Source organism: Barbus barbus (assembly GCF_936440315.1).
Source record: "Barbus barbus genome assembly, chromosome: 43".
NCBI classification, from domain to species: Eukaryota; Metazoa; Chordata; class Actinopteri; order Cypriniformes; family Cyprinidae; genus Barbus; species Barbus barbus.
The window spans coordinates 10101850-10113989 of record NC_136721.1 but is presented as its reverse complement, the minus strand read 5'-3'; the positions used below and the strand labels follow the sequence as shown (position 1 = coordinate 10113989).

Here is a 12140-nt window from a genome sequence, read left to right as displayed (position 1 = left end):
CCCGCAGGCTCCGCCGGCAGCCGACCACACCAGGGCAGACCGAGCCCTGGGCCCGGAGATCCAAGGGCCCCCCACCCCCCAACCGGGGCCCAGCAAGGCCAGTAGGGCCAGGCCCCGCCAAGCGACCGCCGAGAGTGGGCCAGCGCTCACCCGAGCATCCTGCCCCGGCGCGAGAAACCACCAACGCACCGGCGGCATCCTCCACCGGCAGGGCATGGTGGTGGGGTGGGGGTCGACTGAGATGATGAGTGAGGTGGAGTCTAAGGCCCGACCTGACAAATAGACGTAGACGAACAAGCACACATATACACAAGCATACGTTCCCACCCTCATGCACGCAACGAATATTCTCACCCTCGCCCCACATGTAGACACACAAAAATGGACATGGTACCCACACTCACACTCCCTATATGCACTCTATACTCCTAGATCCAGGCACCACCACCCCCAGAGGGGTAATCAGCGCCCGATCCCGGAGCTGAACCCCCTTCGCTCTGGCGTGGGGACAGGAAGACCACCCCGGTCCCCGCAGCAGCAGAGAAGACCACCAGCCCAGACCCCGACCGGGCGGCCAGCTCATCCTCACAGCCCCCGGACAGAGAACAGAGAACAGGGGTGTGAGATAAAAGAAAAAAAAAAAAGAGACCCCATGCTTCACCTCACCCGCTCAAATGTAGTGTTGGTGTGTGTTGTTCTAAGGTGCTTTAAAACAGGGGTGCTTTAAAACAGGGGAGGGGCACCCTCCACAAGCTTGTGTCAGCTCGTCCCCTCCCTAGAGCCCTCAATGTCTATGTGCAACTTAAAATTGAGAAGTGGGCACTGGCACCAGAGGGAAGGCTGAATGAACAGACCGCCCTCCGGATGCCATTCAGTGTGCCCACCCCCAAGGCCCTATATGTATGTGTCATGTGACAGTAAGTAATGAGAATGTCTAAGCTGTAATGTGTGATTGAGATGCAGGTGGCCACGAGGAGACAGAGGAGTACCACCTCCCCCGCATCCCAGCGACACACCCGCACCTCAAAACCCTACCTATGTGTTGGTGTGATGGAGCGGGAGAAGTGAAGCCTTAGGGATGGGGAGGAAAGCATCAGAGGGGGCAAAATACCCCCCCCTTTGGAGCCAGCTCCCCCGCTGACCCCCACAGGCACCCCCATTACCCCAAATCTGCCCAGGGCGGGGGGCCCAGGCCCATCCAGACCAGGGTTATTTTTTTTAAATAACAGGAGGCAATTAAATGTCAAAATCATTAGCTATTGTTAAAAATGTAGTTGTAATATGATCTAAATTATCTGTACAAGCCGCATTGTTTATTGTTTGTGAGGTTAGCGTGTAGGGCTTTGTTTTTGACCCGGAGTGCATGTGCAACAGTGGTTAAATGAGGCCAGCGGAACAGGAATACTAATATGAAGCCTGTCTGAGTTTTGTCAGTCTTCCTCTCTCACTTCCGAGTTCTCACTTGGGCAGCTGAGAGAATGACATGATAGACAGTTCTGGCTCATAATGCGTCTAGCTATGTTCTGTGCCTGGCTCGCCTTTGGGCCACCTGGTAAATCCTGGCATAGCAAAAACCCGCTGATAGGAAAAAACTGCCCTTAAAACTTCACAAATAACAAGCACATATATTTTCAGTGTATGACTTCACTTTTCCACTGACAACAGTGAAAATAAAAGGGGAGAGAAGGACCAAGATAGTAACAGAAGTCTGTGTGACATCCTGGTATGCTCATGCAAGGTCTTGTGATACATGTGGTATTTAAATATAGAGGCAAACGTAACATCCAGGGAGAATAAGCAACACAAAAACTTACATGCACCAACAAACAAAGCATTACAAACACTGCTAATATAAATCTGCCAGCTGCCAGAAATGCTTGCAGTGTTAATCTAATGGAAGTCACAGAAATAACAGAAATTGTAATAACAGGAAGAAAAAAAAATGTTATTGGGAGTTGATGTCCTTGCTATGGATATGTTAAAACAAGTGTGATGTTTGCAAAATTGTCTTTTATTTTTGAAAGTGAACAGTGTTTTTCCTGTAGATTTGTCCTTAGTTAAAGGGTTAGTTCACCCAAAAATGAAAATTCTGTCATTAATTATTCACCCCCATGTTGTCCCAAACTGTAAGACCTTCATTCATCTTCAGAACACAAATTAAGATATTTAGATTTCTGACTCTGCATAGACAGCAACACAACTGAAAAGTTCAAGGCCCAGAAAGGTAGTAAGGACATCATTAAAATAGTCCATGTGACATTCAACCGTAATGTTATGAAGCTATGAGAATAATACTTTTTGTGCTCAAAGAAAACAAAAATAACATTATTCAACGATTTCTTCTTTTCCTTGTCAACAATTTGATATGTTCACGAGAGTACCACAACGCATGCCTGTGCATAGATAATATATTCCTCATCATACTCGTTTACCTTGACCGTCTCCTCTTTAAATTCTGAATCAGAGTCGCCCTCTCTCTGCTCATCCCTCTCCACAACCCTCTCCCATTTCTCCTGTTCCTCATCATTGTCTTTATCAGGATCCAGGTCTCTTGTTGATGAGTTCTGTCTCTTTTCAGCTGAACTGTCCTCGTGCCCTTCAGAATCCTCTTCTGATGTGTTATCCCAACACAACCGGTCAGCGAATAGAATAGTTGCATTTTTCTTTTCTTTGCGCACAAAAATTATTCTCGTAACTTCATACCATTACAGTTCTACCACTGATGTCACATTGACTATTTTAACAATGTCCTTACTACTTTTCTGGGCCTTGAACGTGTCAGTTGTGTTGCTGTCTGTGAAGGGTCAGAAAGCACTCGGATTTCATCAAAAATATCTTAATTTGAAGATATTAATGACACTAATGATATTAATGATGCTAATGACAGAATTTTCATTTTTGTGTGAACAATCCCTTTAATAGTTAGCAAAAATATACTTACCCTCTTTCTTGATCACAACAGATTTTAATTAATTTAACATTATATCACTTTCTCACCAATGAATCCTTTGTAGTGAATGGGTGCCGTCAGAATGAGAGTCCAAACATCACAAAAATCCACAAGTAATCCACATGTATACGAAAGAATGAAGAAAACTTGAAGTTTCAGAATCCATCCAAAAAAATCACAAATAAAATCTATTTAAATTAACAATACAAAAACAAAAAAGAGGAACTCTCTAACTAGTCTGACTGGGGATATAGTGAGTTCTGTGAGCATGTATGTCTAATTATGAAACAGTTTGTATTATGATCAGTTTGGAACCGAATTCTATTTACATGTAAACATGTTGTCTACATTCTAAACATCACAGATGCAAAAGGACTTGTAGTATATAAAAACCCCGAATACACATCCCTGAATATATTTTCAGGTATCAGCAAAAATCATGTCAAGTGGATACTTTTAAAGAGTGGACACTTTTTTCAATAGAACACAAATAACAGGGACCTTCACAAATTACATTTATTTCTTCATTATGTACTTGTCTCGAGAGAAAGGAAAATAAGTCTTTATATACTACAGCACATGATATAACACTAAATATAGAGAGAGAAATTTTATATGGTCCTCTTAGTAAATAAGAGGGTGAAGGAGAAAAACATAGCAGGAGAAATGCACACATTCTTCATTTGCTAATAAAGCGCTGATGTTTCTCTTGAACAAAATTCAGTTGCACAAAACAAACAAATCAAGACTGAATTAAACTGAAAGTGAAAGATATTTTCCTTTTATATCCACTGAATCGAACAGTAAATGTAGAACCAATGACCACATTGTCTTATTAAGTACGAAGTCTTGTTGTATAACACATTTACACCTTGAAAGAATCCAATTTGCTGGTTCAGAGCACACACTGTATGTTGGTTTGTGCCTTAAACTGTTCAGTCAAACGTTAGCTTTTCATGCCATCCATTCATTTGTTAAAAAGTGTGCTGTAATGACCCAAAACCAAAATCTGTTTAGATATCTGACATCTTCAACACCCTCACCTTTTGAACTGGAAATCACAAGACGTCACGGATTTACCTCTAACTGTGAATTTAACTGGATAATCTTGACCAGTCCAATAAGCCTTATTAATAAGCCTGAATAATAACATGAAGATCAAAAGGGAAATAAATAAATGAAGCGAACAGACCAGTGAGCAAGTCATACTGAGTTTTATCAGTGATGCTCACAGCTGTGCACAGAAGTCCAGGTGCGGAGCTGATCCCTTTATTCATGCAAAAGTTACTACAATCATAGCCACTATAGTCAAACAGGCCAAATATAGACTCTTCACGATCTACTAATTCGAAACAGTATGTACACAATAATACACATGTACTGATGTTAAAAGGTGAAAAAGTAGTGATTTTGGTATTTAAAATAACCTCAGATTTCCAACACATCTCTTTCACAGACTGTGATGATGCATTTCTGCAATAATTAACATTGTAAATCTGTAATTGTTTTTTTTTTGTAATAAATTTTGAAAAATCTAGTAAACACTGCTATATAGAGTGCAACAGTCAGGTTCCAGAAGTAAAAATCCCATTCATTTTGTTCATAAGGGAATAGATTTTTTACTTTCATTTTTAAAACTTTTAAAGACAGACTTAACTACAAGGTTGTTAATCAATGGTACATGCTCACGTTGAAGCCATCAACCCGCTTGATTTCAATTTAAAAAAAAATAAAATAAATCATGTTAGACAGTAAAATTCCTGATGAAAACCTACATTAACCATCATTCTGCAAAGAAATCTCCACCAATCAGAGAACTGCGACAAACAAATCATTCCAAAACAACCCCTTCAGTCTCTCATAATCTCTCAAACTATATTTTGTAATAAACATAAAATACATTGTTTCTGTATATAGGCTATAATCAATATCTTTAAAGGGATAGTTCACCCAAAAATTAAAATTCTGTCATCTCACCCTCATGTCGTTCCAAACCCGTAAGACCTTCATTCATCTTCAGAACACAAATTAGAAAGATATTTTTGATGAAATCCAAGAGCTTTCTGACCCTGTTGTTTCATGGTACTCTCATGAATGGGGGCAGACGCTGATGTGGAAGGAGAATTGTTGAGTAAAGTTGTAATTTTTGTTTACTTTGCGCACAAATGTATTCTCGTAGCTTCATAACATTACAGCTTACTTGGGGTCAGAAAGCTGTCGGATTTCATCTAAAATATCATAATTTGTCTTCTGAAGCTGAATTAAGGTCTTGCGGGTTTGGAACCACATGAGGGTGTGATGACAGAATTTTCATTTTTGGGTGAACGAATAATTTAAATGAATAATAAGCTCCATTGTTTCCCAATACTTCATGAGATTGTTTCCCTCACTGAAGCCATTAAAGTACAGAGTCTTGCACAATTTACAAATATGTTTTTACTTTAAATCAAAGTTTGTAATGTTGTGATTCACCTCGGAACTGGTTTGTTTGGTTTACGCTTATAACTTTTTAAAACTCTCTATGGGAAAATAGAAGTAAAATACTTCTGGAACCAAGGCAGTGGGAATGGTTGCACTTATTCACTGTCACGCACGACAACGCAGTCAAACTTCTTAACATGAAACCGGCACTATTTTCATGTCCCAGACGCGTTCTCTCTCGTTTTACACATACGCAACTGCCTCCATCATGCATCTTAATTGTCAACTGCAGTGAAAGTTAAAAATAGTGTTAAAAATATTACCCTATTGCTGCAGTGTTTGACTTTTTGCTATGCAGATAAAATATGCAGATAAAATAATATCAACTCAAATCAATATTTCATGTCCATTTATTTACTTGCTTGCATCTGTGTCCTAATCACTTGGTCGGGGATTATTTTGCGAAAATTACCAGCTGACTGTACATTATTTCTTACATAGCAACTGTGACTCTCAAATTAAACAATGTTGACATGCATGAGAAGATGCCCAATGTATTTCATGTCTACAATACTGTATCAGATCCATCCAGAAAGAACTGAGACAGAGAAATCACTGGCATGAAAGTCACTATCAACATCAATCTAGATTGTAGTCTCAGGCGTGTGTCTAGATATCGGCCCATGCTCTGTCTCTCGCTTCCCATTCTGTCCGTTGGCATGCTGGGATGCACTGGAGAACAGCAAAGCTATCCTGTTAGTTTTGCAAGGACTCGTCGCCCTAGAGCTGGATCTCATCGTACCAGGAAAAGGGCTCCCAGATAGGGAGGAAGAAGAAGAGGAGGTGCAGGGGCCCCAGCCTGGAAGAAGGCCTGATGCTGGACGAGAACTGAATAACGTTGGGCTGGGTTGCATTGGGGCCAGGGTCTGCTGACTGCCGTTCATGCAAATGGAGCTGGTGTCTGTGTAGACCTGGTTGGCTGAGCCCGTCTGGACGCGGTAGTTGTACGCCCTCCAGCCCTGCTGTTTCCTCTGCTGGCACTGGCACCGTAAGATCCGAATGAAGGCCTGCTTGAACTCACGGCTGTAACAGGGGTAAATAATGGGGTTCAGGCAGCTGTTGAAGTAGCCCAGCCAGAAGATCACTTTGAAGAATGTTTCAGGAGGACGTAAACTGGTGTTAAACGACCCTAAAAATAGGAGATACAAAAGATAATTTTTGTAAACAATCTGCATACACAATGCTTTTTCATCTTTCACCAATAGATGGCAGACTTTATCAACTCGCTTGTAAACTACAGAAATAAAGAATCAAAACAATTAAGATTTTTATAAATCTTTTTCATCTTAATGACCATAATAACATATTTCCCCCAAATCTTCTAATGTTATGTGAACAGATATTTTACTTGAGTGTGTCTCATTAGTCTCATCACTAACAGTACAAAATACATTTTCATTTCCTTAAAATCTGCATAAATTAAAGGCAGTACAACAAAAACGATCATGATGTGTACAAATACCTTTTTTTTGCATTTTGATAATGCTAATGAAGTAACGTTAACTATCATTAAAATGTGTCACAAACACTTTTACACTATTATAATTGTTTTATGCATTTTTACAATGCAAGTTGGACAATATAGTTACATGTCATTTAAATGTGTCATAAAGGCAAAAATATCTCTGATATAAAAACTGATATAAATCTATATTATAATATATAAACAATATTAAATAAAATATATATAATAATAAAATGTTCTCAACAATAACATTGAGCAAAAATATATAATTCCTTATTTCAGGGTTTTACTATCGGGATGGAATATGAGCCATACATGTTCTTGAAAGGTTTAATGAAATTAAGTTTTATCTTTCATATTTCTAAGCCTCTAATTCAACATTAAGTCTGTCCCGGTCTTAAACAGTAAGTTTATTTTTTGAATACTCTCATCCTGTCATAAAGAGCATAATTTGAATAACCCGTTCTTTGCTGGGCACTCTGTAAGCTTTTATTAAAACAGTTATCTTAAGTTTTTAAATTCCTGTTTTATGAGGAAGATTTATAGTGCTTTTAAATTATTTTAAATCACTGTCTATTTAAAGAAGCAAGCCAGAAAATCTCTTCTATAGAGGTCTCATTTTCTAACTGGAAGTCTTTCTCAGGTTTCTACTCCCCCAGTCTCCAAACATTAAAAAAGGTCACACAAATCCATCATGCTTTTCCAGACTCTGACTGTAGTTTATCTCCACTCATGAGTTTACAAACTCACTCTTCCCTGAGGAATTCACCGCTTTTTCACTCGCCTGCAAATGCATGATGTGCAGCCCATACCCTTTTTTGGCTCTGATCTTACTAATTAGACAAAATCTTTTCCTCTTTTAATCTGAAAGTTTATACATATTATGTACTTTCAATAATTCCTCTAACAGCAACAGGATGAATGACTGAAGTGAGTTATTTGGTCTAATTCTCTATGGTGTGTATCAGTACAGAGCCGGATGAGACTTGGGTTCATTACCACACTTCAAGAAGAGCTACAGGTGTGAGGCCTCCGGTCAGCCTCTGTCTCTGCCAGTAAGTGAATTATTCCATTACGTTAAGATGTTCTCGCCTCTTCCTTCTCTAAATCACATGTCACTCAGACATCTCTCAGCCAGAACAGCTATAAATTAAGACAATCTGCACTATAAGAAGTCAACAAACAATCTTGCAACAACCTTGTTCCTTCAAGCAAGAGGTTTCTGTTCTGCTGTCAAGCTGACATTTAGAGAAACCTCGCTGTTTGTTATTTAGTTGTTTAGTTAATCTGTGATTGAATAAAGTCTGTAGAAATCGTTGCCAAAAATAGTTCGAACTGCCCTGAGATAACACATTACTTGATGAATAAACTCTCATGTGGCCTGGTGGCAAAGTGGTCATTGATTTTTCAATTATCTGTATTCAATCTGCATTCAATCTACCATTTAGAAAAGAAAATGAATTATAACATAAAGCAAGTAAATAATGTTTGCTGCATTTTGAGCTTAATCAACACACATCAACCAAATGTGGAAATAAAACATAATAGATGTCGTGATTAAAAATGAGAAAGTTAAAGTCCAAATCTTGATGCAATGCAACCAGAAATGACAATCTTCTCACACACCATAACATGGCATATGAAAACAAAGGCTACTCAAAGAAGGGAAATTAACTCCTTAAGGTCAAACACATGGAATATATTTGCCTTCAAAATATTTCCTCACTCATTTGCAGGAAAAACATATCAGCCCATCTGCTAATATGACCCTTTAGAAGGTCACTGGGAGCTGAACCTCTGGGTCATAAAGTGAATATAGGAGGGTGATTAAATTTTGACCAGATTTTTCTGTAGTGGGAAAAGTACCTCTCTTATATTCCCACACCTCATCAGAAACCTCTGGGTTCAGATATGGAGTGAGCCTGGGAATGAGAGAGCTCTGAAGACATTGGCATCTCCAGTGCATTCCACCAGGAGACTTCAGCGAGCTTCAGGGACCGGCTCTGTAGTGACTCATCTAGTGCTGAATTAAATGACCACACGTCAGGTTAACTTGACAGACGTTGCTTTGCCATTCAAAACGACACATGAGTGAAGGCTTCATATGTTCGAATATATTGCAAAATAAAATCTAAAGTGGGGTCATGAATTATGTCTTTGCAATTAACCTTCTGCATTTGTTCCACTGGCTCTCATCCATGACAGAACTCGAAACTGTTCTTTTAGTGAGCAAACGTATTGAACTTTAACAATTTAAGATGTTTTTGAATAACAATGAGAGGTCTCAGCTGGATACCACAAACAGAACATGAATTTACCAACGGAGCGTTCAAGCTGGAGACGAGTAGTTTTTCCTGGCAACAGGATCACATTCTAAAGTGTCAGAAATGGCACTATCTTGACATTCAATCTGTAAAATTACTGCTATGATTATTTTAAACAATGCCAATAGCAATGTCACTGTGCAACTGTTCATAGTAACTACTAAACTAAAATAAGATATAAAGGTGGTATTATTTAAAATATAATATAGCATGATATTTGACTATTTTTTGATAAATATCATATTTTAAGATGTGGTCTCTTGTGATGCATGGAGCAATACCAGCAAAGTACCACAATGAAAGTGTAAAACAGGCTTAAATATGCTCCAAAATATATTCAGCTTGTACATCGTCCTGGTTACCTGTCTAAAAGTGTGCTATTATGTCTACTACATCTACATGACATGCGTCTACAGCCGACAGAATCATTTGCATGCACTCTACTGTTTATCATCCACCTCAGGAACGCCTGTAATTGGCAATGAATTCCACATGCTGCTACCAATATTTTTTAAAAATCGAATTATTGTGGTAATGTCACATGGGTCTGTTTTTCATTTGTCCAACAAGGTTGAACTTTATTTCTTATGATAAACTAATGAAATAATGGGGCAGCTGCACAGACTGTCTCAAATTGTATACCCTAGGACTTGTTTATGCCACAACAGTAACACTTTAAATTCTTTAGAATGGGACAGATCAGAAGCTTAGCAAGTTTATAGCTATATTTAGGCCTATAGGTTTTCTGTAATTTATGAACTATAAATCTGATTTCTAGCTGATCTATATATGATGGGTCAGATGGACTGCAGCTAAAGGGGATCTTGGTCAGGCCGGTAGACCACAATGGACTACTAAAAGCCATATTATAAAAACAGTTTTTCCAACAGGAACAGAGACTAATTTGACAAAATTCACATTTTTGTCACTTTTCACTTTCCACTCATTCACCCTGTTTCACTTTGTTGCAAGTGCAGCAAACATATTTGCTATAAACTTTAAAGCACTGTTTCATTATCTGATCTGGGGAAAAAAACGGTTTAAAGTTTAGGGGGTAAAAGGCAACATTTTTAAAATAGTTAAAAAAGTCCAATTTAAATTATAGCTACTACATTTCGTTGGGATCACTCACAGGCTGAAAGTATAAAGTTTTTATAGCTATTACACATGACGAATCTACCTAAAATTCAGTTTACAAGATATTTCAAATAACTGAAACATTTAATATGAAATTAAATGAAAAAATTAAATATAAAATTATATAAAATAATATAAAAACATTTGTAATATAAAATGATTTGTTGACAATGGAACCTAAAAGTTTGTGTTTTGTGGGTTATAATTAATAAACCATCATACGTACCGATGGGTAATACGAGGAAAAATGGTAACCAGCACAGGATAAACATGCCCACAACAACACCAAGCGTTTTAGCAGCTTTCTTTTCTCTAGAAAACTTGAATAATTTGACTGTCAGCGAGCTCTTCATGTGGCCTTTGCTGCAGTCATCCTGCGACTGAGAGCCTTTATAATGAATCCGGAGCGTCAGCTCGTTGGAGTCCATGTGCTCCTTCATCACTCCAGCCTCGAGGTTTTTAGTGGTTCTTTTGGCAACTATATACACGCGACAGTACATGGCCAGAATCACCGCCAACGGGATGTAGAAGGAGCCCAACGAGGAGAAGAGCGCGTAAAACGGCTCCTCTGTGATGAGGCACACGGTGTCGTCCTCTGAAGGAGGCTCTTTCCACCCGAGCAGAGGTCCTATGGAGATGACAAAGGCAAGAACCCAAACACCCAGCATGGCCAAGAGCGCCCTTTTCTCGGTCACAATGCTCGGGTACTGCAGCGGGTAACGCACCCCGATGTAGCGGTCAATGGAGATCACGCACAGGCTCATGATGGACGCGGTGCAGCACAGCACATCCACCGCAGCCCAGATGTCACAGAAAATCCTCCCGAACACCCAGTAGTTGAGAATGTCACGCGTGGCGGACACCGGCAGGACAGTTGTGCTCAGCAACAGGTCTGCTATGGCTAAATTGATGATGAAGTAGTTGGTTGGGATGCGCAGGTGCCTGTTGCACACTACGGAGAGAATAACGAGAATGTTGCCCACGATAGCAAACACAATAAAAGCGCCCAGAACCATTCCCAGTGGAAGCGCGCGGCTGAGACTGAACGAGCTCGGTTCGGACCCGTTACCGGCGGAGCTCGAATTGGAGACGTCGGACAGTTCGGAGGAAGCATTACTCAAGAACTTCACGGCATGATCTGTATCAGAACTCATCTTGCCTCTGCAGTACCTCCATACCAAAGTAAGCGCAGGATTCACCGCCAAATGCGCAAATTGTTATTTCTGTATGCCAAAGAAAAAAAGAAAAAGAAAATTACCAATTCAAAGAATCCGTAAGCTCTGTTACGCAACAAGTGCGAAATAGGGAAAGTCCATAATTGTAAACGTTGCATAAAGTCCAGTTGAAGATGTGCGTAACTTAGATGGCCGAGCTCTCCGCAGTGCCTCTCCCGGTGTTCCCGGCTGATCTGCCTCTGACCACTCCTGCATTCACCAACCCCCCCTCCCCTATGGAGACTATACTGGCAGTCACGGAGAGACCTCTCAAAGCAGAATATTTTCACGGCCTCTGAACCTCTACACCTATGGCAAGCCGTTGTAACCTTTATTTCCCAAGTATCTGCTTGTTTTTCGATAACGAGTAATCTAATAATTACTTATTGTCACACAATCCTTGTATATCTCTGTTGCAAGTTACACGTATTTACTATAGCCTAGGCCACGTAATAACAATAAATTATGTAGGCTATAATTGCATGCATCAAACCCTATTCCTAACCCTAGTAAGCACATGCTGGTCATGTATAATAACAGTGTAACAAGATAAAAATAAAGTGTAACCA

At 39.6% G+C, this 12140-nt stretch overlaps 1 protein-coding gene across 1 annotated transcript; it reads right to left on the bottom strand.

Annotated features, from left to right (window-relative positions):
- Positions 1 to 3448: 3448 nt before the first annotated feature.
- Positions 3449 to 11767, bottom strand: LOC306862009 (alpha-1A adrenergic receptor-like). Its single transcript, XM_079404584.1, has 2 exons — positions 10584 to 11767; positions 3449 to 6560 (listed from the first exon to the last, which is right to left on the bottom strand). Exons 1-2 carry the CDS (start codon positions 11509 to 11511, stop codon positions 6016 to 6018), a joined length of 1473 nt encoding a protein of 490 aa, XP_079260710.1. The 5' UTR covers positions 11512 to 11767; the 3' UTR covers positions 3449 to 6015.
- Positions 11768 to 12140: the final 373 nt, after the last annotated feature.